The sequence below is a fragment of the Bubalus bubalis genome, chromosome 9 (assembly GCF_019923935.1).
Source record: "Bubalus bubalis isolate 160015118507 breed Murrah chromosome 9, NDDB_SH_1, whole genome shotgun sequence".
NCBI classification, from domain to species: Eukaryota; Metazoa; Chordata; class Mammalia; order Artiodactyla; family Bovidae; genus Bubalus; species Bubalus bubalis.
The window spans coordinates 2498138-2523448 of record NC_059165.1 but is presented as its reverse complement, the minus strand read 5'-3'; the positions used below and the strand labels follow the sequence as shown (position 1 = coordinate 2523448).

At 39.7% G+C, this 25311-nt stretch overlaps 1 protein-coding gene across 13 annotated transcripts in view; it reads left to right on the top strand.

Moving 5' to 3' along the window:
* Positions 1–25311, top strand: part of FER (FER tyrosine kinase) — a 479416-nt gene that overhangs the window by 313417 nt on the left and 140688 nt on the right. For 12 of the 13 annotated variants that reach the window (XM_044947250.1, XM_044947251.1, XM_044947249.2 and 9 more), the window contains one exon: positions 17326–17382. In XM_044947250.1, coding sequence (XP_044803185.1) covers positions 17326–17382 — 57 coding nt within the window. Of the gene's footprint in view, positions 1–17325; positions 17383–25311 lie in introns of those variants that run through there. The other variant, XR_006553124.1, reaches the window with a different exon arrangement.

Genomic DNA, 25311 nt, shown 5'->3' with positions numbered 1-25311 from the left:
AATCTATACTCTGCTGTCGTTTTAATGAACCCCTGTCCCTTTCACAGTGTGTTTGCTAAACTCAGTTCCATCAGCAAAAGGGATAATTATCCATGACATAATGATGGTATGAATGGATGAAGAACAAGATGTGTCTTGCAGGAATTTGATAGATCATGTTGAACCTGCATATTGTTCTAGCTGGCTATTTTTGGTCATTTAGTTTCCAGAATGTGGAAAGGGTTTGTATCAGCATGTTTCTTTACTTATTCCAGCTGCATGTATCCCTTTGGAGGGTGACTTGGCTGTGAGAGTTTTCATCAAGAAAAATGAGATGTTTTAAGGTTCAGATGAAAAATGAATTGGAAGATATTAATGTCTACAGAAAGTTATACAACCTTTTTTCAATTAATAGTATACTAATAGGAACAGAAGTTTATAAGTAGGGGATTTGAGTAGACATGAATTAAAAATAAGAATTAAGTTTCCCTTTGAAAGACAAAATTATACCATACACGTAGAGAAAGTATTTTATGAAACCTGCAGATACAATAATGAAATATTTGCTAAGGTGACAAATAGAAGTCTTTCCCAAATAAGAACCATTTGGGAGCAAAGAACATTTGAATTATTTAGCATTAATTTGTAGAGTATTTAAACAGGTATTCAATTACTAAAAGCTATTCAAGCGGAGTCCATAGTGGCAGACTTCTTTGCATACTTGTCAATGAAGATTTTTATTCTAAAGCAATTCTGATAACTTTAATGACAAAGCTGATCAAATTCTGAGTAATCCTTGGACTCTAAAAATACTCCGTGGCTGTGACCTTGGGTGGAACAAATGTGCTAAGCAGGCCAAGCAGGTAATGAAGCAGACGGACAGAAAAGCTGTGTCGAAGAGAAAAGTAGAGAGAACAATTACTTCTCAGTGTAAACAGCAGAAAAATTACAGGTTCTGACAATCATTTTATGTTCTGTATTGTGGCATTCTGTTAATTATTCCTCCTGAAGATCATAGTTGGGCTTGTGGCTTCAAAATAAAAGCTCATGTTGTCAATATGTTCAGGAATTTATCTGCTTTAGGTGTTCAGCTGTAAATTGTTAATCTAAATTGTAGTTAGTTTTCTTTTTAAAGTCTGTGTTTTTTGCCTTTAAAAAAAATCCATTATCCTGGATGGTTACTTCCATCCACTTGACCATGGATGGATAAAGCTTATGTTTTCACTGTTTTGGGTAACTAACTTCTTAAGTTGGACCTGTAATACTTGACTCTTGCTTGGGAATAGGTTGTATTACTGTATTAGTGAGTTGTCCTGTAATTGGTTAAGGTAGAAGTCATTACTAAAAAAAAAAAAAATGTAAAAGTGAAAATATAGCTTTAAAATTTATCTCTTCTCCACCCTATGGAAGAACTCCTTTTATTGAATTTTGAATATGGGAAGGATATGGTAATAGCTAAGATTGTTTGTGGTATCCCTGGTTGTATTATAGGTGGGTTTTCATCCTGGAGAACTGACTATTCATTTAAAGCATGCTCTTAATCACTGAGTTATCTGCTTAATCTAATTTCAGATAGGTCCCTGTATCCCTGTAAAGCTCTTTAAAAGATAACTGTAGGAAGAGATGTACAGCCATCACAGAACAGTTTGGCAGGGATTAATTGGCATAGCAAGTAAGGACCATCTGCAGCCTGTGGCAGGCCACCAGGAAGCCCGATTAGGCCCCTGCGGCCCAGGCAGGCGGCGGCTGGTGGTCCTCCACAGGAGAGCAAAGGGGAAGTTGCTTATTCACTACCTTGCTCAGGTCATTTAAAATAGCTACTTTGTGAAGCCACAGTAATTCTCTCCAATTCGGGTTTTAACATTTTCAAGCTGTCATTGTTTCTTATTTGCAGCTATTTTTATAGCTTATGCCTTCTATTATACCTATTTATGTGCAAAGATGAAGGATTACAAAAGCCTAGAGTTTTCCTGAAAGTGGAAAATGTTATAGGTATGACTTAATTTTTTCTTGTTTTTTATTTCTTTAAACTTTATAGAAAAATTGATAGAGTTACCATGAGAAAATGGAACTTTTGTCATATCTCATCTAGTCAGAATAAGTGGTCTGAAGACTGAAGTCATTATTACAGGTTATAAAAAATTTTACAAAATTGATTCATAATTTTGTCAGCTATGTGGTGTCGTTTTACTTAATTGCAACTTAAGATTTTTATAGTGGCTTTATTTTTTGATCCCCAAACTGTGAATGTGCAAAATGTAAGGCTTTAAATTAGATATAATGTAGTCAGTTCAATGAATGAAGAGCAATCTATGATTGGATTACATAGGCATTGTTTGCTGAAAACAAGTATATGAAACGTAAGTCAGAAATCTTTTAGAACTAGAATTTGAAATAGAACATATAACCCATTGTGTTTCAGTTAATTAAAACTGATTATTGCATGATGAGCTTCCCTGGTAGCTCAGCTGGTAAAGAATCTGCCTTCAGGGAGACCTGGTTTTGATCCCTGGGTTGGGAAGATGCCCTGGAGAAGGGAACAGCTACCCGTTCCAAATTCCATGGACTAGTTAGTTCATGGACTCACAAAGAGTCGAACACAACTGAGTGACTTCATTGCATGATAGTCAATCTCTGAAGTTTAAAGAGTCTATGCATTGCTTTCAATATATTACTCTATCTTGGGTGGCAGCATGGTTGTTAGAAAGGACATAGCTTGCAGAGCCAGAAAGTTGTGGGTTCAAACAGTGTTTCTGCCACTTGCTACCTGAGGAATCTAGCTCTCAGAACCTGCAAGCCCCCAGAGTGTCTTGATAGCTCAGCTACCACCCGCTAGTTCACGCCTTCACTGAAAAGTCTTACATGACTTAATAGGGAGTTATACTCAAGGCCAAGATTTATTATAGCAGAGTGTACAAGTGAGATGGCAGGAATGGCAAAGGAGTGGTCAAGCTCAGGATTTCTTGCTCTATTTATGGGCATGTCTTTCCACCTACAAACTGCAGAGATATACTCAGGAAGAGACATACTCAGAGATATACTCTGAGTCTTGGAGTCCAGAATTCTCCAAGGGAGTGGACCACATACCTGCTCCATGACCAGCCATGGTGAGGACCTCAAGCCACACCAGATGCACAGAGCAACTCCAGGTTTATTTTAAACAAGCCAACAGCGGGTTCGTCTTGACCCGCCGTTTCAGGCATGTAGACTAACATTACTCGGTAACATCTGAACATTGCAGATATTCTCAGCTTTAACTAAGAGTATGCTATGCAGATAAGCAGGAGCCGGGTGAAACTGACATGCTTAAAGAGTATTAACTCTTTCCTTGCATGGAGTTAAATGAAAGTTGAAGGGGAATTGTCCCATGAGTTACTTTTCCTATGTCTCGCCTATCCTAACTAACATTCTGCTGTCTGTAGTATCTGGGGTACACAAAACGATTCATCGAAGAGTAGAGAGAAAATATTACAACTCTGTTTATATTCTTGATCACATCCTTTTAGTTTTCCTTCATCCAAGAATGTCTTTTTTTTTCTTTACTCTTAAAAGATAGTTTTGTCACCTGTAGTGGCAATGGACAGTTCTTTTCTTTCAACATTTGAAAAACTGTGCTACCTCCTTCTGAACTCCATAGCTTCGGAGGGAGAAATCTGCCTTTGAATCCAGACTTCTTCTTTGTCCTTAATTTTCGGAGCATAATTTTATGTCTCAGTTGAACTGATTTTTTTGGGTTTATCCTATGTAAATTTGTTTCAGCTTCTTGAATTTGTAGATTTGTGTCTTTGAGCAAATTTGGAAAATTTTCAACCGTTACTTGTTTCAGTGCTTTTGCAGCATTACACACACTCTGTCTCTCCCCTCCTTCTGAGACTCTGATACAAAGGTTGGGCCTTTTCTATTGTCTCATGCGTCGCCAAGGCTCTGTTCCTTTTTAAAAACTTTTTTCTTTGTTTAAAGTGAGTAAATTCTATTGGTCTGTTGCCAAGTCCAGTGATTCTATCTTCTGTCATCTTCATTTTACTGAATTCCTCATTCCGTCAATTTATTTTTGTTACTGAATTTTTTTAGTATTATGATTTTCACTTTTCTGGTTTATAACTTCTGTTTCCATTGCTGAGTTAATCTGTTTTTATTTTGAGAGAGTTTGATTGTTGAAGTATTCTTGTATCTGCTTTGAAATTCTTGCGAGATGATCCCGACATCTGATCTGTCCCAGTTTTCGTGTCAATTGACTGTCTTTTCTCATTCAGGTTGTGATTTCCTTGGCTGTGGGTTTGATGGATGATTCTGTGCTGTAGTCTGAACATTTTACTTTGTTGGGAGATTCTGGGTCCTATTTAAATCTTCTGTTTTCACAGGCGCTCACCTGGTTTAGGTTTGGCGTGTAAGACCTGGCTTGTTTTTGCGGGTTGTGGCTTAAGCAACCGTTTGCTTCTTGGAGCCTTTGTGGTGTGACTCTGCTTTGCTGGTTTGCCTGGTTTCCACCTGCTCCTCTCCCTGTGGTGGGCCGCAGTGTCGGGCATGTAGGCTGCCTGGTACTTACTTGGCTGAACTCCACTGCCCGTAAGATCAGAGAGCCCTTCGTGGGCTGGCTGCCTGTGGTCAGGTTCTGTCAGTTCCCTTCCAGCGCCAGCTGCCCCTGTCTGGGAAGGAGATGGGAGTCTTAGCTCTGTGGGGACAGAGGCTTCCCAGGCGAGTCTTTTTTGTCTGGCAGCATTTCCCTCCCCAGCAGCCTAACTACTTTGGTAATTCTTGGTCTGGAAGAGGAATATCAGGTCTCTGGGACCAAGGACTTCCCAGTCTTGGCCTCTGTTGTTCTGGGGTCCCTCCTGCCCTTGCTTTTGGAGCTTCCCCCATACTTCTTGGCAGGGCGGGGAGTCTCAGCCCTGGTGGGAAAGAGAGGGTTGGCCCTAACTGCTCCTATCCACTGAGCTCCCCACCTGCCCCTCGCAGGTGGTGCTGGGTTTATCTGATGTTGGGCAGGACAGACGTGTGATCCTGGAGGGGAATGGGCCCCCCTGGGCTGTCTTCTGTTGCCACTCTGAGAGTTAAGCCTCCTTTGTCGTTTGGGGGACATCCTGCTGCAACTGTATCCCCATCCCTGGGGTCCCACACAGCTCACCTTCCTCTTACCTCCATTCAGAGTTCTTTCATCATCTCTTTATCATTTCCTGGTTTATAGTTGTGCTTAATGAAAAGCAGCAGGGAGAAATGTATTTACACCATTTGCCCAGGGACTACATCACATTAAAAAAATGAGTGATAAAAGTTTAGAGACAGTTGGGTATAAGATTCAGTGAATACTAGATTGCTTGGTACTTAAAGCTCTCCATGTTTTGGTCAGAAAGTATATCTCTAGTTTTTCTACCCATTCAGTTCAGTCACTCAGTCATGTCCGACTCTTTGTGACCCCATGAACTACAGCACGCCAGGCCTCCCTGTCCATCACCAACTTCTGGAGTCCACCCAAACCCATTCCCATTGAGTTGGTGATGCCATCCAACCATCTCATCCTCTGTCGTCCCATTCTCCTCCCACCTTCAATCTTTCCCAGCATCAGGATCTTTTCAAATAAGTCAGCTCTTTGCATCAGGTGGCCAAAGTACTGGAGTTTCAGCTTCAACATCAGTCCTTCCAATGAACACCCAGGACTGATTTCCTTTAGGATGGAGTGGTTGGATCTCCTTGCAGTCCAAGGGACTCTCAAGAGTCTTCTCCAACACCACAGTTCAAAAGCATCAATTCTTTGGCACTCAGCTTTCTTCACAGTCCAACTCTCACATCCATACATGACCACTGGAAAAACCATAGCCTTGACTAGACAGACCTTTGTTGGCAAAGTAATGTCTCTGCTTTGTAATATGCTGTCTAGGCTAGTCATAATTTTCCTTCCAAGGAGTAAGCATCTTTTAATTTCATGGCTGCAGTCGCCATCTGCAGTGATTTTGGAGCTCAAAAAAGTAAAGTCTCTCACTGTTTCCCCATCTATTTGCCATATCCAGTACTACTGCCTTTAAAAACTTAGGGGTCTACAATATTGGTGTGAGGGCTTCCCTGGTGGCTCAGTGGTAAAGAATCGGCCTGCCAATGCAGGAGACACCAGTTGGGAAGATTCCCTGGAGAAGGAAATGGCAACCCATTCCAGTACTCTTTCCTGGAAGATCCCATGGACAGAGGAGCCTGGTGGGCTATAGTCCAGGGGGTCTCAAAAGGGTTGGACACGACTTAGTGACTAAACAACACAAGATTGGTGTATTTACTCTTTTTAGACAATCTGTACTTTTTCCTGTGTATTTACTGAAGTTATTTTCTCCTTTTAGTGTATCAGAATTATAACCCTGTTCAAGACTTTTCTTTTTTACTTCTTTCATGAATTTTTTTCTTAAGTTCTCAAATACAATATGGATTACTTTTTCTGACTTTTAACATCTGTCACTCATGTGACACTAACATTTTGAACAGAGTGTGCTCTAAAAGTTTCTTCTTTGGAGATGAACTTTCCTGGAGAAGCAGTGCCTGCAGTGACATTTGGAGTCTTAAATTCATTGGCCATGTATTTAATGTTTGGGTTGTAACCACCTTTGTCATAAGGGTCTAATAGAATATACCCTTATGTTTTGAGTCTGTCTTGAAATTCCAGAACTGTGTATCTCCCTAGCGTTTCATCTTTTCCCCTCCAGTGTAGTTGTAACATTGAGTTCCATAGAAGTGATGGCGTTTATGGCTTATATCAGAGACTACTGCCTGGTCTGCTAGGAGAAATTTTGGGGGGAATGGAATTAGAAAACAGACCAGCTAGTTTCTAGAAGAAGAAAGTTAGTATCAGTGGAATGATGACAGTCATCAGCTACAGATAAAGAAACTTCGGGATCCCTGACCAACCCCTGTGTTTCACTCCTGCAAAGGTACGCATACCTCTTGTGCTTTTTTTTTCCACCCCAAGTAGCTTCCATTTAACCTTTATCTTTTCAAGGATTGCAGGGAGTAGCAAGCACTGTAAGCAACTTCTGAACACCTAAAGCAGGAACTTTATGGTTTTCATAGTTTAGTAGCTTGTAGGAGGTTAACGAAAAGTTACCCTGAGAAATCTGAGAAACCTTTCTACGTCTTCTGTGAAGCCTTTTTATGCATGTTTATATAGACCACATGTATCTCAGTGTTCTAGCTCTTCTGACTGTTTATTCTCATATGCTTATATTAAAGCCTTTGAGAACAGGAACTGTGTTTAACTTACCTTTGGATTCACATGTCTTGGAATTTCTAGTGCAACTCAGTGTGTGTTTGTGTGTGTGTGCATAAATATAAAATCAGGATGGATTCAGAGCCAGGCTGAGTTGTATCTCAGCTTCCATTGTTTCCCCAACATGCTGTTTCACTGGCTTTGTTTTAGTAACCTGCCATAGCCTGGTGTATTCCAGACTGTTCTGTATCTTGTGTATTATATTGTGTCTCAAAGTGAGTCCTGGAAAAATCTTTCCTAGTAGTCTCTTTGACTGTATAGAGTCCATTCATGTGTATTATATGAAATAGACCAGACGTTTTGACTGCCTAATTTAGAAGTTCTGCTTTCTTCCAAAAGAGTATAATTACCTTTTGTTATTATTTTACCATGGCAGTGGCAGGTGCGTTCTACTTTTCACTCTTCTGTGCCTCATTTATTTGCATTCCTTTCAGAAAAGGAAAGGAAAGCAAAAAAAAAAAAAAGAATCTCAAGACAATTAATTTTTTTTTGCAATTCTGGGACTAGAACGGATGAAGGTAGAAGTTATAGTCTATAAATAATCTATTGAATAAACTTCCATGTTCCTTTTATATGAATTTCTGTGATTTAAATGCTTTCTCTGGTATTTATTGTGAAATGTTTCATTGTAAGAAAGATTGACATATAAAAATTCACTCTAATATAAGGAGTAAATTTAGAAATTACCTGATGGCTTAGCTATGAATTTTAACCTTGTTTCAGAGAAAAAATTTACCTTTAATTCACTCTGTGAAGCGTTTTAATCAATATTGCTATTTTATGTTTCAGCATCTGCTTCTACTTTTATCTGTATTTACTAATTTATTTCTGAAAGCCAAAGGTTTTACGAGAAATAAGAAATAAGGTTTGAGTTACCAAATAGAATGGTCATGGTATTGTGCTTTTAGAATATGGTGCTAAAATTGGATTAACTCCTAATGGACCTTTTAATCTCTGTTGCTTTACTTAAATTTTATTCTTATATTTACTTTGAAATATTTTGTAAAACACGGACAATAAGCCTGGTTAGTTAAATTCATTTCTTACAACTGATTTTACATATGAATTATTCACATTTTCTTACAGAATTACCATTTTCCCTAGAAGCATGTGATTTACAAGGATTGATCACATTCACAGATAAGAAATTTGGCCTCAAGATACATCATTCCTAAGAATATGACATTAGAATATTTAATTTTTCAAATTTCAGTTTATTTTTAGGCAACTGTAAGTGTCCTAAGTATTTAAACAATTCAGTGTTAAAAATTATTCTTGGAAGATTTTTTTTAGATATCAGTAGTGTTTTCTAGCAATATTTGTCATTGTAATTACTATGTCTCTTTGATAAGACTTAAAGTAAAAAGTGAAGTTGCTCAGTTGTGTCCGACTCTTTGCGACCCCATGGACTGTAGCCCACCAGGCTCCTCCATCCATGGAATTTTCCAGGAAAGAGTACTGGAGTGGGGTGCCATTTCCTTCTCCAGGGGATCTTCTCAACCCAGGGATTGAACCCAGGTCTCCCGCACTGCAGGCAGACGCTTTACTGTCTGAGCCACCAGGGAAGCCCTAGACTTAAATTATCTATTTAGAAATACAGAAGTATTAGGTGCATTCCAATGGCTTTTGGGGGGGGGTCATTATATGCTGATTATACTAATCTTAAACAATATGAAGACTACGGGTATTACTGCCAGAGCCCATTGGAATGTTTTCTTCTCCCAAGTGATGAAACGCCTCCTCTCTTGGTAATGAGGGTGAATTCCGGATGCTTGTTGTGTCATAAATCTCCAGGGAAAGACCTCCTAGTGTCAGAAGTCTCCTAGTGGAGACCGTGGAGTCACAGGTGTGTACTGTGTTACAAAAAGGTTCAAAATGAGGTCACTAAAAAGGTACTGAGTATTATATTAATGTAATAACTAAGTATTAAGATAAAACCCCAATGTTAATAACCTGTTAACTATATTGAATGTTTGTCTAGCTTACCTCAGTCATCTAGTTGTTTAGCTCAGCTGTTAACTTAGAATTGCCGATTTCTTTTTTGTCTTTAATAAAGTAGGTCTAACTGGTGTTACCTTTTGAAATGTAAACAAATGTGTTTTTACATTCAGTGAGTAGTTGAGACTTTGCGAACAAATATATATGTGGGGGAGATTTAAAGACAGAAAGAGTGACAGCTCTGTAGTCTGTTAAAGCTGGATTTGGCGCAGATAGGAGGGCAGGGGCTCTGGAGGAGAGGCGTCCTTTAGGATGGCCAGCCTCGGGGAAGAGCAGGACACGTGGTGACGCGGTGCTGCCAGTGCGGGGCTTGTCTTGTGCGAACCTTATTCACGCGAGCCTTGAAATTCACTGCAGGACTTTTTCTCTTGGGTGCCTTGTGTTCAAGGGTATGAAAACTGGGGAGCTCGTGAAATATTAAAATCCCAATATGTAGTGCTGGGAAAGCTGGACAGTTACGTATAAAACAATGAAATTAGACCATTCACTCACAAAAGTAAAGACCTAAAGGTAAGACGTGGCACCACAGAATTCCTGTTCACAGAAGAGAACATGGACCAAATACTCTTTGACACAAATTGTAGGAATATTTAGTTCATTCTGTCAAGGCAAAAGAAATAAAAGCAAAACCAAATAAATGGACCTTAATGAAACTTAAAAGCTTTTGCTCAACAAAGGAAATCATTAACAAATCCAAAAGACAGCCTATGGAATGGGAGACATTATGTGTAAATGATTCCACCCACAGAGGGTTAATGTCTAAAATATAGACCACTCACAAACTCACTATCAAAAATGCAAGCAGGCCAATCAGAAAATGGGCAGAAGAGCTAAATAGACTGTTTTTCCAATGAAGACACGGGCACATGAAAAGATCCTTGACTTCTCTAGTTATGAGCAAAATGCAAATCAAGACAGCAATGAGGTGGCATCTTACCCCAGTTAGAATGGCTGTTGTCAAAAAGTCTACAAATAACAAATGCTGGAGACGATGTGGAAAACAGGAACCCTTGTACATTGTTGGTTGGAATGTAAATTGGTGCTGCCATTATGGACAACAGTATGAAGGACCTTAAAAAACTTAAGAGTTACCATAGGATTCAGAAGTTCCACTCCTGAGCATATATCCTGAAAAAACAAAAACTCTAATTCAAAAAAAATACACGCACCTCAGTGTTCATAATAGCACTGTTTACAATAGCCAGGACATGCAAACAATTCAGGGGCCCATCAACAGATGATTGGCATAAGAAGTGGTTTATATACACAACAGGATATTAGTCATAAAAAGACAGAAATATTATCCTTTGCTGCAGTGTTGGTGAACACAGAATATTATGCTGAGTGAAACAACTCAGAGAAAGATAAATATCACTTGGTATCACTTACATGTGAAACCTAGAAAAAGTACACAAATGAACGTGAACACAAAACGGAAACTGACTCCCAAACAGACAGTGAGTTTACATTACCAGAGTTTGGGGGCCGAGTTAGGGGATGCATTAACAGATAAGCAGCAAGGCTTTCCTGTGTAGCACTAGGGATTATACCCACCGTTTCTCTGTGTAATCTGCCTGCAACTAACACAGTGTTGTAAATCAACTATAGTTCAGTAAAAAATCCAATGCTAGGCTCATTTACCATACAGTTTAGGGGCATGTTTGCTCTCCTGTGTCAGAGAGGAATTTCAATATAAATATTTGATACTACAAAAATGAAAATAACTCTAATAATTAAAAGATAAGCAACCGATAGCAAAAATTATTCTACACTTTTATTTCTTACATTCTAGTCTTGTATCTGCTTGTAATGCAGTGATTTACTGATTTTTTTTTTGTAATATGCCACCAAAGCACTGATATATCATTAGAGTAATAATTATGCAATGCATGCTTATTATTAATAGTCCTGCTGCTGCTGCTAAGTCACTTCAGTCGTGTCCGACTCTGTGCAACCCCATAGACGGCAGCCCACCAGTCTCCCCCATGCCTGGGATTCTCCAGGCAAGAACACTGGAGTAAGCTCTTTATTATGATAAGCTGCGTTCATGAAGTTTATCCGTGGTTTATTTTTTTTTATCATTAAGAAATAGTTGTAAATTGAAACTTGGCATTATTTGCTAACACAATTTTGGGGACCACAAGATTTAAGGGAACAGAATACAAATAATCTTGACACATCCTAAAACTTGGAGAAATGTTGCTATGACAACCATCTTTTAAAACTGCCTAAGTTTACCCATGAAAATAAAGGATGAGTTACACTCTCAATGTAGATCTCTAATTTGGCACTTGGACAACAACTTATAATTCAACTAGAAATTAGGTTGAAATTCTGGGAGTGAGCAAGCTGGAATCAATCTTATTGCCATAGAGGAGATGTGTAAATTTTATGCAAGGTGTGCTTTAGGGAGAATTCTCATATCTCTTAGCTCAGTTGCCTCAGTGATTCAGTTGTCAGAACTGCTTCATTGACCTTCCTGTTCTATAATTCAAATGAAAAACTTTTTGGAATTGATTATATTAAATATAATAGTTAAAGGTCTCAGTGAGACTTTCTGAAAATTTTTACCTCTAGGGTAGTTCCACAATGTGGCATGAATTGGCTCTTTGATAACATAACATTCATTTATCATATACTGTAGATAAATATTTAAGATTTTAAAAATTAACAGCACACTTTGGCCACCTTATGTGAAGAGTTGACTCATTGGAAAAGACTCTGATGCTGGGAGGGATTGGGGGCAGGAGGAGAAGGGGACGACAGAGGATGAGATGGCTGGATGGCATCACTGACTCGATGGACATGAGTCTGAGTGAACTCCGGGAGCTGGTGATGGACAGGGAGTTGGCGTGCTGCGATTCATGGGGTCGCAGAGAGTCAGACATGACTGAGCAACTGAACTGAACTGATTCATGTTATAGATAGTATGTTCTTCATTTGACTCTTTTTAATTACATGATATGATATATGTATTATTTAGAGTCAGAAAAGTATTATACTACTGAGTTTTATTTTAATGTAATGTTCTTTACCACACTGAAGAGACTAGTGAAATCAAAACAGAATATGTTGGAACAGTAGGCCAAAAGACAGAAGACTGAAGTTCTTACCTCTCAAACTTAGTACCTGGGTGATCACAGTCAGAATTGTATCTTCTCAAGGCTTCGGTTTTCAATGTGAGGTGGAGATGATACATTCAATCTAATGGAGGTTCTTCTGAGATTCAGCAAGCAAGCGTGTCTGGGAACATGTTAAAAATGTGTCCCTAGCTTTGCTTTATAAAAGTTTGGTTTTCAGACAACTGGTAATACTTACTTGCCTTTGCTTGTACTGTGTGTGACTGCGTGCTCAGTTGCTCAGTCATGTGCGACTCTGTGACCCCGTGGACTGTAGCTCGCCAGGCTCCTCTGTCCATGGGGCTCTCCAGGCAGAAACACTGGAGTGAGTTGCTATTTTCTCCTCCAGGGGAATCTTCCTGACCCAGGGATCCTGTGTCTCTGGTTGGTAGGTGGGTTCTTCACCACTGGTGCCACCTGGGAAGCCCCCTTGCCTGTACTGTGGGCTGGCTTTAAATCTGCTCTTAGGCAGTTTTAAAGAATATTCTGATCAGTTGACAAAACCCAGAAATTCTTTTTTGGGGGCAGGGGTGTGCCCCAAGGCTTGTGGGATCTTAGTTTTTGACAGGGGGTCAAAGCTGGGACCTTGACAGTGAAATCAACAAGTCCTACCCACTAGATCACCAAGGAATTCCCCAGAAATTCATAGTTTAGAAAATGTACTCAGGTCTTAGAGTTTCCTTCCATTCCCTCCTTTCAAAATGAGTTGTCTGATTTAGACCAAATAATTTGATGTTTCAAAAAAAATTTTTTTTCATTTTCACGGGTAACTGATAAATGGAAAAAGTAGAAGTTTCTTTCATCATAGTAATGAAATGTTAATACTTATGAATTAAAGCATAAAACCCTAATGTCAAGAATATTTGAACAGTCTAAATCAAGTATTTTATAGCTTTTGCATCAGGGAAATTTAATCGTTAGTTTTGAATGAAGGTTTGTAGATATAATGGTGATAAATCACTAGCAAGCAGATGAAACAAAACTGTTAACTCTATTCATTACAATTTTGATTCATAGTTTTATGTCTTTTATTTCTATTGACTTATACTTTAGTGCAGCTTTCATTTTCATTCAGTATTAGTAAATCTGCGAAACCAGGGAAGACACTGCTACTCATGTTTCTTGCAGGCAGTCTGCATCCATTCCTCTTGATTATTCTCCACATTCAAGAAGGTTGCACAAGTCTACTTGCACCTCTATAGAGAGCAGAGCAAAGATAAAGATAATCTCCATGTGTGCTCAGTTGCATCTGGCTCCTTATGATCCCGTAGACTATAGCCCACCAGGCTCCTCTGTCCATGGCTTTTTCCAGAAAGAAGACTGGAGTGGGTGCCATGCCTTTCTCCAGGAAATCGTCCCAGCCCAGGGATCGAACCCACATCCCCGCATTGCAGGCGGATTCTTTGCCTCTCAGCCACCAGGGAAGCCCTGTAATCTCTGTAGAACATACCAGGCCTGGGACAGTTGTTGAGGAGTGAGCTGCAGCTGTTTCTGGCAGTCCTGCTGAGTGTGGCTTTTCTTTCCTGTGTGCTAAAGGGAGAAGAAGAGAGGTCAGTAAAGATGAAGGGCAAGTCAGGGATCCAGTCTCCTTCAGCAGCGCTCCATTCTCCAGACTCCATGTGACTCAGTGTCTCTGTTCCCTGCCTTACCTTGGAATTATCTTCTGAGGAGTTTCTGCCTATTGACTTTCTGTTTTCCCCAAGGATAAAGTTATAGGAAACCTCCTTTGTTACCATATTCATCACACCTGGATCAGAGGCGTAGTGTTTGGTGAGCGTTAGTGTCATCGTGTGTCTCAAGTTGCTTGCCTTTCTCAACCATTCAGCAGCCTCGGTAGGAGTATTTCATTTATTTTGTAAGGGAGGAGCTGGATCGTTCCCCTCTTCAGGGATGTGTCAAGTGCTGCTGCCTTTTTCCAGTTTGACAGATTGGAGTTTGCCCCTCTGTCCATATTTCTGCTCAATTGCAGCTATCAAATTGTCACTGGATTCCCTTTGGGTATTTTGTCCCTTCCTCTTACAGACAGACTCACAAATCTAAATTCTGAGGCTCTAGGTTCCTTCCTTCTGATCTTCGTTTTTAGCTAAAACAGATTAAGAGCAATCTTACTCTTAACGGACTCCTCAATTGCAGTGATTTGCTTATCCAATTAGTCTTCTCCCCAACTAACGTGCTTTTCTGCCCATCAGAAGAAAGGTGATTTTCGTGACTTCAAACCAGGAGTGACCCTCTAGATAACAGCCATTCTGGCGATAATAAGCGTTCCAGATCCCCTTTCTGCTGTTACAGCCCTAGAGACAACAGTAGCACCCCTCATCTTTAACCCCAGGTAACACCATGAAAGTGCAAGTGAAGTCACTCAGTCATGTCCAACTCTCTGTGACCGCATGGCCTGTACCTGCCAGGCTCTTCCATCCATGGGGTTTTCCAGGCAAAATCACTGGAGTGGGTGCCGTTTCCTTCTCTTTACCGTCTGAGCCGCCAGAGCCATTATTTACATTTTAGACTTAGGGACCCTTTCCCAGACAGAGGCTCTTCAAGGCATTTCTTTTTTCTGATGTATAGTAAATTTACAATGTTGTATTGGTTTCTGGTGTATAATAATTTATATTTGCTAAGTCCATACTCCTAATTAATTTATCCCTCCCTACCTATTTGCCTCTTTGGTAACCACAAGTTTGTTGTCTATATCTGTGAATCTGTTTCTGTTTTGTAAGTGAATTCATTTGCATCATTTTTTAAGATTCCACATGTAGGTGATATCATACGATATTTGTCTTTCTCTGACTTACTTCACTTCATATGATAATTTCTAGGCTTATCTGTGTTGCAGCAAATGGCTTTATTTCATTTTTTTTAATGGCTGAGTGATAACCCATTCAGCGTGTGTGTGTGTTTCTGTGTGAATGTGTGTCTGTGTGTGTGTGAGAGTGAGTGTGTGTGTACACACACCACATCACCTCTATCCATTCACCTGCCCATGGCGTGTGGGTTGTCTCTGTGTCTTGGCTATTGTAAACGGAAGGCGCTTCATTCTGATGATATGAAGTGGCATCTTATTGTGGTTTGTTTTTGTATGTTACTGACTGATGATGTTAAACATCTTTCGATGTGCTTATTGTCTATTTGTCCATCCTCTTTTGTTAAGTATTCTACCTGATTTCTTAAAATTGGGTTGTTTGTCATCTTGTTTTTGAGGTGTGCGTTCTCTGTGTTACATAGAAATGATTTGTCATTTATATATGTTTCAAAAATGTTCTTCCAGATAGTAGTTGGACTTTTCATTTTTTTTAACAAGATTTTGGGGAAACACATGTTTTTAATTTGATGAATTCCAGGTGTGTGTGTGTGTGTGTGTGTGTGTGTGTGTGTGTGCTTTTTGTCTCCTAAGAAATCTTTGCTTACACACTTGGTCATGAAGATATTCTCCTGTGTTTTCTTCCAGGACCTTTATAATTCTGGTTTTATACTTGGGTTGAAAGACTTGTCATGGAGGCAGAAAACTTTCCTCTATCCTTCTAGATTCTCTGACTAGTCTAACATTTAAATTGATACAAGACCGATTAACAGGAGAAAAAAATCAAATCTAATTTTGTACATGTACATAGACATGAGAAGTTTAGAGTTAGGAATCTAAAAGATATATATGCCATCCTGAGCTAAGGGATGTATAGGAGCCGGAGGCTTCAGAGAGAAGGAGGGTAATTCTCAGAAGAGAAGAGCAGGTGTTTAGTAATTGGATGTTTGCCCTGTCATTCAGATAGGTCATGAAAAGTTATTTCTGGTAATGACTGTTACTGTGGGCAGATCACCATATTTCAATTCTTAAGAGGGAGGTAAAAATTTCCCTTGAGTCTGCAGGGTCTCCATTGCCTTTAGTCCAGAGTAATCCAAATGCCAACGTAGCACGTCTAACCCCTGCAGATCATACATGTAAAGTGTTCTTTCAAAACAATCGTTGTCCCTTTTGTTGACCTATCAGAGGGTGTGGTGGGTACAGAGTGTTTCAGAAGGTAAACTACTTCAAAATGGCTGTCCAGGACATTTTAAAGCCATGGTTGGGGTGAGTTTTTACTTCAAGATGTTTGACTACGTGTTGCAGTTGGTCCAACAGATCACAGTTATATTTCAGTCTATGTAATGGGAGAATACTATGCTTTAATGCAAATTCTTTTACATAAAGAATAAAACATATCACTCCAGGATTTTTCTTTCTTAGCCTCATTTTCCCTCCCCTCCTTTCTCCGGTCTGTCTCCTACCTTGTTTCTTCCTTCTTTAATTTATATGTCTTTCTGGCATTACAGCATTGTGTACTCTCATAGCTGAGACTTTTTAGATGATAAAATATTCCCTAAGTAGTGATTAGTTCCTGAGGTCAGATAATGGAGTGTTCTTTTATAATGCACGTTTGCATCATTGGTCGTGTGTGCCTTGATGATACTGCAGTTGATGTTTGTTGCTTTATTATGCTATAGGAAATTACTTGGGAAAGATGTGGGTCTATATTCACTCTAATAGGCAGCCATAACTCATGACCAGCTGTGGAAAAATTAGATCTTAGGAATGTGGTTTGGGTAGAAAAATTATTCTGTATGATGAAGTGAGGATTGGAAATTTAACATTGCAAAATGAAATTTCCTCATGCACTGATGACACAACATTCTGAAATGACAAATAACTGCGTAGCCTAAGCTTTATGGTGGGAGGAAAGCGTATGCTGTGTTCTAGTTATAGGGATACCATCGTTTTGAAGTCTGAGAACTCTGATAAAAGTTTGCTGTAATGTAGATCTTAAAGTTCTGTTGTGCAGTAACACTTATTAAATCTGTTTTATAACCTCTTGAGGTTACAACTTCTTCGTGTGCTGTTGATTGAATGGTATGAATGAAATATCCCTTAGGTCTATTTGCCACGGCCTCAAATGCATCTTAGAGCAATTGCATTTCTCACCTAAGCTAAAAAACCATTCTTTCTTTTTGCCATAGGATAAGAAGTGGATTCTCAATCACGAAGATGTCACATTAGGAGAATTACTGGGCAAGGTATGTAATCCACTGAGCTGAATGACCAGAAGTCTTGATAGTGATTGTGAACTCTGTGATTCTTTGTTTCTTCCAAGCCTTTCTAATATTCCTGCACACAGCAGGGTACATTCACACGTGAACCTAGAAGAGCACAGTGCCGTATCTGTTACAAACTATGGAGTTCATGGAAAAAGAAGTGTGAAAATCTTTGAAAAGTTTAAGGATTACCTTGACTTTTTTAAAAATAATGTAAATTTTCCTCTGAAAGGATTAAAAGCCACAATAATTTTTATTACATTGTAGTAAAACCAAAACTAGTGAGCTGAGATTTGGAAAGGAGCTGTGAGGTAAGAAGAATGTATACACCAATAGTCTTATTCCATGTGTGTCTGATTACACATGGTAGTCAGAAAACATGCAGGCCTGCTCTTAGGGATCTCAGAACGTGTATAGAATCACAGCCTGTGGCAACACGGGCCGTGTTATTTCAATCTGCAAGCGATGTGGGCAGGACACATGTCTCAATGCACCCATTCTGTAGCTGGCTCTGCTTGTGGCCACAGGAAGTAGCTATATATGGTAAAGTCACTGTCCTTCAAACTGGTTGGAAATTTCCAACTCATAGGCAATATGAAAGTATATTATATCTAATAATAATGGCACAGATTTAATAATCAAATGGGTTATTTGGACATTGATTGTTGATTTATAATTGAGTTCCAATAGATAAGCATTAACGTCTTTATCGATGGCTTAATTAGTGAAGTTTGAATTGAGTTGGGGTTCATAATACAATGGAAAAAATAGTGTAAAATCCAGGTAGGGAAAACTGTTACTCGTATACTTGTGAGTGATCAGTACTAGAATTTAAGGCTCAGCATTTCAAGTAAAGAAATAAATAATTATCCATTACTTTTCTTGATTCAAATGTAAACTTGATGAATTGACAGATTTCCCCTATTTTTTAGCCTCGCTATGTGTTAAGAAAGTGAATCCCTGTTGAAACAATCTATTTTGCAGAATCCTTATTATTTTAAAAATATTTTTCCAAATAGAAGCATTAAATTGCTATTAGAAAACAGTTTCTATTGATTGCTAATACTTATTTAGTAAGTAAATTCTAAAGAATTTCAAGCTACAGTAGCTATTATGTTAATTTCCTCTATTGTAGCCATAATTCTTAAGGAAATATTATACTTTTTCATTACTTTAAGTAACTCAGTATCAGTGATTGGGCTACAAATTATTACAAAGAAAATAAAGTAATTTCCATGAAAATACAATTAAATATAAAGTTATAAGACTGTTAAACCAGTTACTGAAAAAGTGTGTTGAGAAGGGCAGATTTTTCAGTACTAAGGAAAAAAAATGTTTTCAGTTAAAGAGAGAGATTTCAGTTATTTTTATGTTTAGTTTAATATGTGATACACGATACTTCACATATTAGGAATTTCATCCATTAGGTCCTTACTTGGTAAGGTTATTTGAAAGAATAATTATTTTCAATGACAAGGCAGTAGCATATACCAGTTTTAATAAATTTAATCATTTTAATAAAACAAACACTTCAACTTTAGAGACATGTATGGCTTAATTTCAGGCTTCCTGGTAGCTCAGACGGCAAAGAATCTGCCAGCACTGCTGGAGACCTGGGTTCGATTCCTGGTTTGGGAAGATCCTCTGAAGGAGGATAGGGCAACCCAGTTCAGTATTGCCTGGAGAATCCCCATGGACAGAGGAGCCTGTTGGGCTGCAGTTTGTCGGGTTGCAAAGAGTTGGACACGACTGAGCAACTGAGCACATAGCTTAGTTTCAGCAAATATTTCTGAGTTGAAAATTGTCATTTAATATTTTCATTACCTGTTCTAAGTGTTTATCATATACTGCTTGAAAATGCATGAGAAAAAAAGAGGATTAACCTATACTTACATACTTTGGGATTTAGTAGTAACATAAAGTTGATGTGGTAACTGTAACTTTTACTGAGCACCGTAGTTCTTCATACTGTGCTTGATAGCTGGTAATCAAAAATATTAATTCCTCAAATATTTATTGAATGCCTACTGTATGCCAGGCACTCCCCAAGGAACTCGGAATACATCCATGACCAAAGTAGACAAATGTCCTCGCCCTTGTAAAGCTCATATTCTGTCTAGCAGGGAAAGACAGACAAACAATAAACAATAAATAGGTAAACTTCATAATGTTAAAGGTGCTACTCCTGTGAAAACATGAGGAATTTAGAGTGCTGTTGGTTGGAGTTGCGATTTTTAATAGGGGAATCCAGGTAAGCCTTATCAAAATTGTTACTTTCCGATAAAAACCTGGCAAGAAGGGATTTAGCCACGTGGTCAAATGAGGAATAGGATTTTAGGCAGAGGGAGTATCAATGCAAATTACATTTGATGAGCTGGAGAGGCAGTTTGTTGTAGCTGAGTAGGCAAGAAGGAACAGACTCAGACAACAAGTGGCTGAGGTGGTACAGATCATGTCGAGCCATGCTGGTCAATGTAGTTACTTTGGCTTTGAATATGTGTGAAACAGTAAGCTGGGGGATGACTTTGCTTGGAGGAGTGAGATGATCATACCCTCTACAGAGTTCGCTCGGGCTCCCGTGTTGAGAATACGCTGGGAAGGTTCGGAAGCTCTTGTCTTTACCTAACTAATGATGATGGTTGCTGGTCAGATCACAGAAGTGGCAGTGGAGATGGGGGAATGTGGTGGGTTCTGCATTTGTTTTTATGGTTGACCCAACTGGGGCATGAGACATGGAGGACATCGGCTTAGGTATAGTAGGTTTTGGGGACTGAGATTAGGGGTTTTGCATGTAAATATTAAGGTTTGTCTGCTAGACTTCCCAGTGGAGATGCTGAGAAAACAGTTGGGTATTAAGTCTGAAGTTTAGAAAAGAGGCGTGGATCAAACTACAGATTCGGTAGTTGTCGCTTACTTGGTGGTTTCCTTCGATGAGTTCAACAATGGAGTGAGTCTAGGTAAGAGGAGAGAGAGCTTGAGCTCCGATCACTTCAAAATCAAGAGGCTGCAGAGAAGAGAAGCAAGAAGATTGAGGCTGAGAAAGAGAAATCTCCAGAAAGGCAGAAAACTGGGAGACAGGATGCCTTAGATGTCAAGAGAAAAAAGTACTTGAAGGAGGAGTGATCGGTGGTGGCATCCACTGATGAGAGGTCAAATGAGACGATGATGGAGAATCACTGAATTTAGCAATGGAGAGACTCCTGGTGACTTGACTGAGCACTTTCTTTAGCATGTTTTATGTGAAAACCAAGCTGGAATATATATTAGGGAGAATGGGAGGAGAGGAAATAGGAATGGCAAGGATGCAACTCTGAAGCTTTGCTGTGAAAGGAAGCACAGACGGTGGCAGTTTCAGAAGAAATGATTTGTGTGCTGTTGGTTAACCTGAGAAAAGCAGCATGCTGGTTTGAAGCTGGGAATGATGTCGTGAAAAATCATGATTTTTAAAGGAGATTAGAATTGCTGAAATAATATCATTGAGTAGACAAGAGGGAATGGAATTTAGTTTACAATGGAGGATTGACTTTAATAGAAGCACAGTTCATCTTGTAACAGCAAGGAAGATTGGTAGGAGGGTCAGTGTGGACCTGAGAGTCAGAAATTGCTTGAATTTTCTCAGTAAATCAGGAAGCAAGATTATTAGCTGAGAATGAGGTTGTAGGGGAGGTACGGGATCTTTAAGAAGGGAGTTGAAGGGTGAGGAAAAGTTAGTTAGAATGAGAGTGTTCATGTTCTAGGGAATTGTATAATAATTACTGAACAGTATTAAGGACCCCCTAGAGGTGTGTGTTCTTAAAGTGAAACTAGTCAACACTGGTGTGGACTTTCTCCATCCACACTGAACTGTATCAGCCCAGAGTAGGCCATGCCGCATTTGGTCTGGGTTGCAGATTTGACAAGGGGGTTCTGTAAATTAAGAGGAATAAAGAAGCTGGGCGTGTACGGTAGACAGTAATTACGAGCCATGGAGTTTAAGCTGAATAAGGAAGAAACCAAGGCTGTTAAGGGGGTTATGGACAATAAAAAGTAATAGGATCTAAAGATTTGGAGGTTCATATCATGAGAAACACTGGGCTGGAGGAAGCACAAGCTGGAATCAAGATTGCTGGGAGAAATATCAATAACCTCAGATACGCAGATGACACCACCCTTCTGGCAGAAAGTGAAGAAGAACTAAAGAGCCTCTTGATGAAAGTGAAAGAGGAGAGTAAAAAAGTTGGCTTAAAGCTCAACATTCAGAAAATTAACATCATGGCATCTGGTCCCATCACTTCATGGGAAATAGATGGGGAAACAGTGGCTGACTTTATTTTTCTGGGCTCCAAAATCACTGCAGATGGTGACTGCAGCCATGAAATTAAAAGACACTTACCCATTCTAAAGAAGATCAGTCCTGGGATTTCTTTGGAAAGAATTATGCTAAAGCTGAAACTCCAGTACTTTGGCCACCTCATGTGAAGAGTTGACTCATTGGAAAAGACTCTGATGCTGGGAGGGATTGGGGGCAGGAGGAGAAAGGGACGACAGAGGATGAGATGGCTGGATGGCATCACTGACTCGATGGACGTGAATCTGAGTGAACTCCGGGAGTTGGTGATGGACAGGGAGGCCTGGTGATGAATCACAGCCCCGTGCTGCGATTCACGGGGTCGCAAAGAGTCGGACACGACTGAGCGACTGAACTGAACTGAACTCCTTGAAAGGAAAGTTATGACCAACCTAGACAGTATATTAAAAAGCAAAGACATTACTTTGTCAACAAAGGTCCGTCTAATCAAGGCTATGGTTTTTCCAGTGGTCATGTATGGATGTGAGAGTTGGACTCTGAAGAAAGCTGGGCGCCGAAGAATTGATGCTTTTGAACTGTGGTGTTGGAGAAGACTCTTGAGAGTCTCTTGGACATCAAGGAGATCCAACCAGTCCATCCTAAAGGAAATCAGTCCTGAATATTCACTGGAAGGACTGATGTTAAAGCTCAAACTCCAATACTTTGGCCACCTGATGCGAAGAGCTGACTCACTTGAAAAGACCCTCATGCTGGGAAAGATTGAGGGTGGGAGGAGAAGGGGACGACAGAGGATGAGATGGTTGGATGGCATCATCGACTCAATGGACATGAGTTTGGATAAACTCCAGGAGTTGGTGATGGACAGGAAGGCCTGGCATGCTGTGGTTCATGGGGTCACAAAGAGTCAGACACGACTGAGTGACTGAACTGAACTGAACTTATAGGGTCAAGGAATTTTCAGTCTGGGTACTAGAGGAAGTAAGCTAGAAAAATGAAAGCCAGCCAGAAGATGAGATAAATGAAATAGATGTTATTGAGGAGTGGCATTATTGGTGATGGCAGAGTTTAAGATCTGAACCTAGAAAATAGCTTGGAATGCAGATCATTGGAGGAGAGATGGTCACAAAACAGTTTGAAGTGTTTGAAGGATCCTTAATTGTCTCTTGAAATTTCCAAGTATTAAGACAGGAGTAACACCTGGTGCAGTGATTCAGGAGCTCAAATAGTCAACAAATGAGGGAAAATATTTTCAAATGCAGTAGCTGCTAGCCAGGGTATTGGATATGTAATCAAATGATAAAGTTTCAAAGCTAGGGGTTTTTAGGAAGGCAGTAGAGAGAACGTTTTAAAAGCAGTGACAGACAGCTAATGGAATCCTTTATTCTGTCTCCAGGGCACTGGGAGAAGGCCTGGTGTATGTGTATAGGGGACTGAAAGGAAATCACAATTTTAGAAGCCAAAAGAAACTCACCCACCATTTGAGTGTTCTCAAGTGAGAGTGAGGTTTCTATTAGAGCAAGAAGGTGAAGAGCATGACCAAAGAATAGATTAAGATAAAATTTTAATGATGGACCAGAAGTTCCCAAAGACACAGTGGAGGCTGGGGATAGAAGAGAAATAGTTGGAGACAGCAGGAGTCCGCCCGGCCTGATCAGAACCAAAGAGGGAGGATGTATCGCCAGGACCTTCTGTGGGGACAGACATAAACAAGACAAGAGACACCATTAAGCTTAGCCTCATGGACATGAAGCCAGCAGTGGAGATGAAGCTGTGCCTGCTAGGTGGTAGGGAGCAGTGGGTGGCCTGTCCTTTTTCCTGATCTGTTTGGATGAAGAAGAGGTGGTCTGTGAAGCAGAGTCTTTTTCTCCGTGTTTCAGATTCCTCCCTTGATCACTGTTAATAGAGTTGACGTCTTCTGAGTGAAGACTGTTAAATGAATATTTAAAGTTTTAAAATGCTTCCTATGAGCCAGAACCTATAGGTCCATATAGGGCAGAGACCAGTAAAAATGAACCAAGGGGCCAATGGGATGACAAGCGTTCAGGAAAGACAGAAGTAATCTGGGGAAGATCAGGAATCTCTTCATACAGGAGGGGCAGAAGAAATGCACTTCCAGAGTAGTCAGCTTGTTCTTTGATTGGAAGTAGAGGGGAAGTATGTAGAAGGCAGAGCACATATTTTGAAAACCCTGTCTGAATTTAGGATACATGTAGCAGTCAGAAGCTACAAGAGGGAGCTAGACAGAGGCTGAGAGAGTAATGGCTGTGGAAGGCTAGATGTTGAAGAATGCAGGAGTGTTTCTTGCAGCAGTTAATCTGGCAATGCTGTGGTGTGTGGGTTGAAGGCCTGAAGAACTGATGGTGAGATCAGCTGAGGTGAGAAAAATGAGAGCAGCTGTCTGAGATGTGAAGAGGAAGACAGCAGTTTCTAGAGGGGGATCTGAACGCTTGCAGAGAGAACAATGGTCCTGCTAATTTAGTCAGCAAGTGTCTTCCAATGAGTTAAATGTTAATGAATTTTAAGTGCTTCAGAATCATTCAGGTAAATAACGGTCTAGCAGTAATCATGTATACTAACACCTTTACTGGGTCTATTTCTGATATAATAAATGATGTGATGATTGTGGGAAGGAAAAAAACCCTTGAATAACACGGAAGGATATAAAGCTCAACTTTTTCTGTTTCTAGCTAATGATGAATGTGTACTCTGTTGAATTTATTGGATGTTTACTTTTCATGTAATCAGTTATCGTTTTCCATAAATATTTGAGTTGAATATTAGATTTAATAGTAATACTATTCATTACTTAAATACCAAAGTATGCTTAATATAAGTAAAATCAATGTTATTTTAAGCAAAGAGCAATTAGCTAATAAATAATGAGTTTATTAAAATCAGTATTTTAGTAATTTTCAATTATTAAGAACATTTAAAATTTATATACCATGGACTGTTAAGAATTATGTTGATCTTAGAACTCATACTCATGGATTTTCAGACCCCTTGTTGAGTTTCTTGCTCAATGGTGGTAGCGTTAAAGCTATTTATGATGTAGCTTATTACAGTTACAGCCAGGAGTGCACACGTGCACAGAGAAGGGCTTAAGAGAACACCTAACAACAGCTGTCACGTTGGCTTTATAGGTCTTCTCTTATTTTTTTTTGTATTTATCATAAAAGCAACTTCAAACTAGAAATAAGGCATTTTAAATCAGAGTATGTTCAAGCCATAGAGTAAGGCTCGGAGCTCAGACATCTGGCAGAGATGAACTCACCGTGGTGCTTGCGTTTGGGCAAGCCCGCCCTTCCCTGGTGCCTTCCAGAGACAGCTGACGGCTCTGCCCCTCTCACTCTTCTCCACTCAGCCCTGGCCGTGTGCATCAGTGCCCCTAGTCACCTCACAGCACCGTGGCTTTACCTGTAAGCGTTAATGGGGACTTTTTTAATACAGTGATACCAAAACGTAGAGCTTGAAGGTAAAGGGGATGAGGCAGAGTGAAATTTAGGTACTTCTGACAGTGTTAGTCTTTCCTTTTACACTACTTCAGTTTTTTCCCATTTCCTTTCCCATTCCCCTCAAGCCTCAGTCTCCCGAATGGCTGGAGTGTTGGATAGTATATTTAA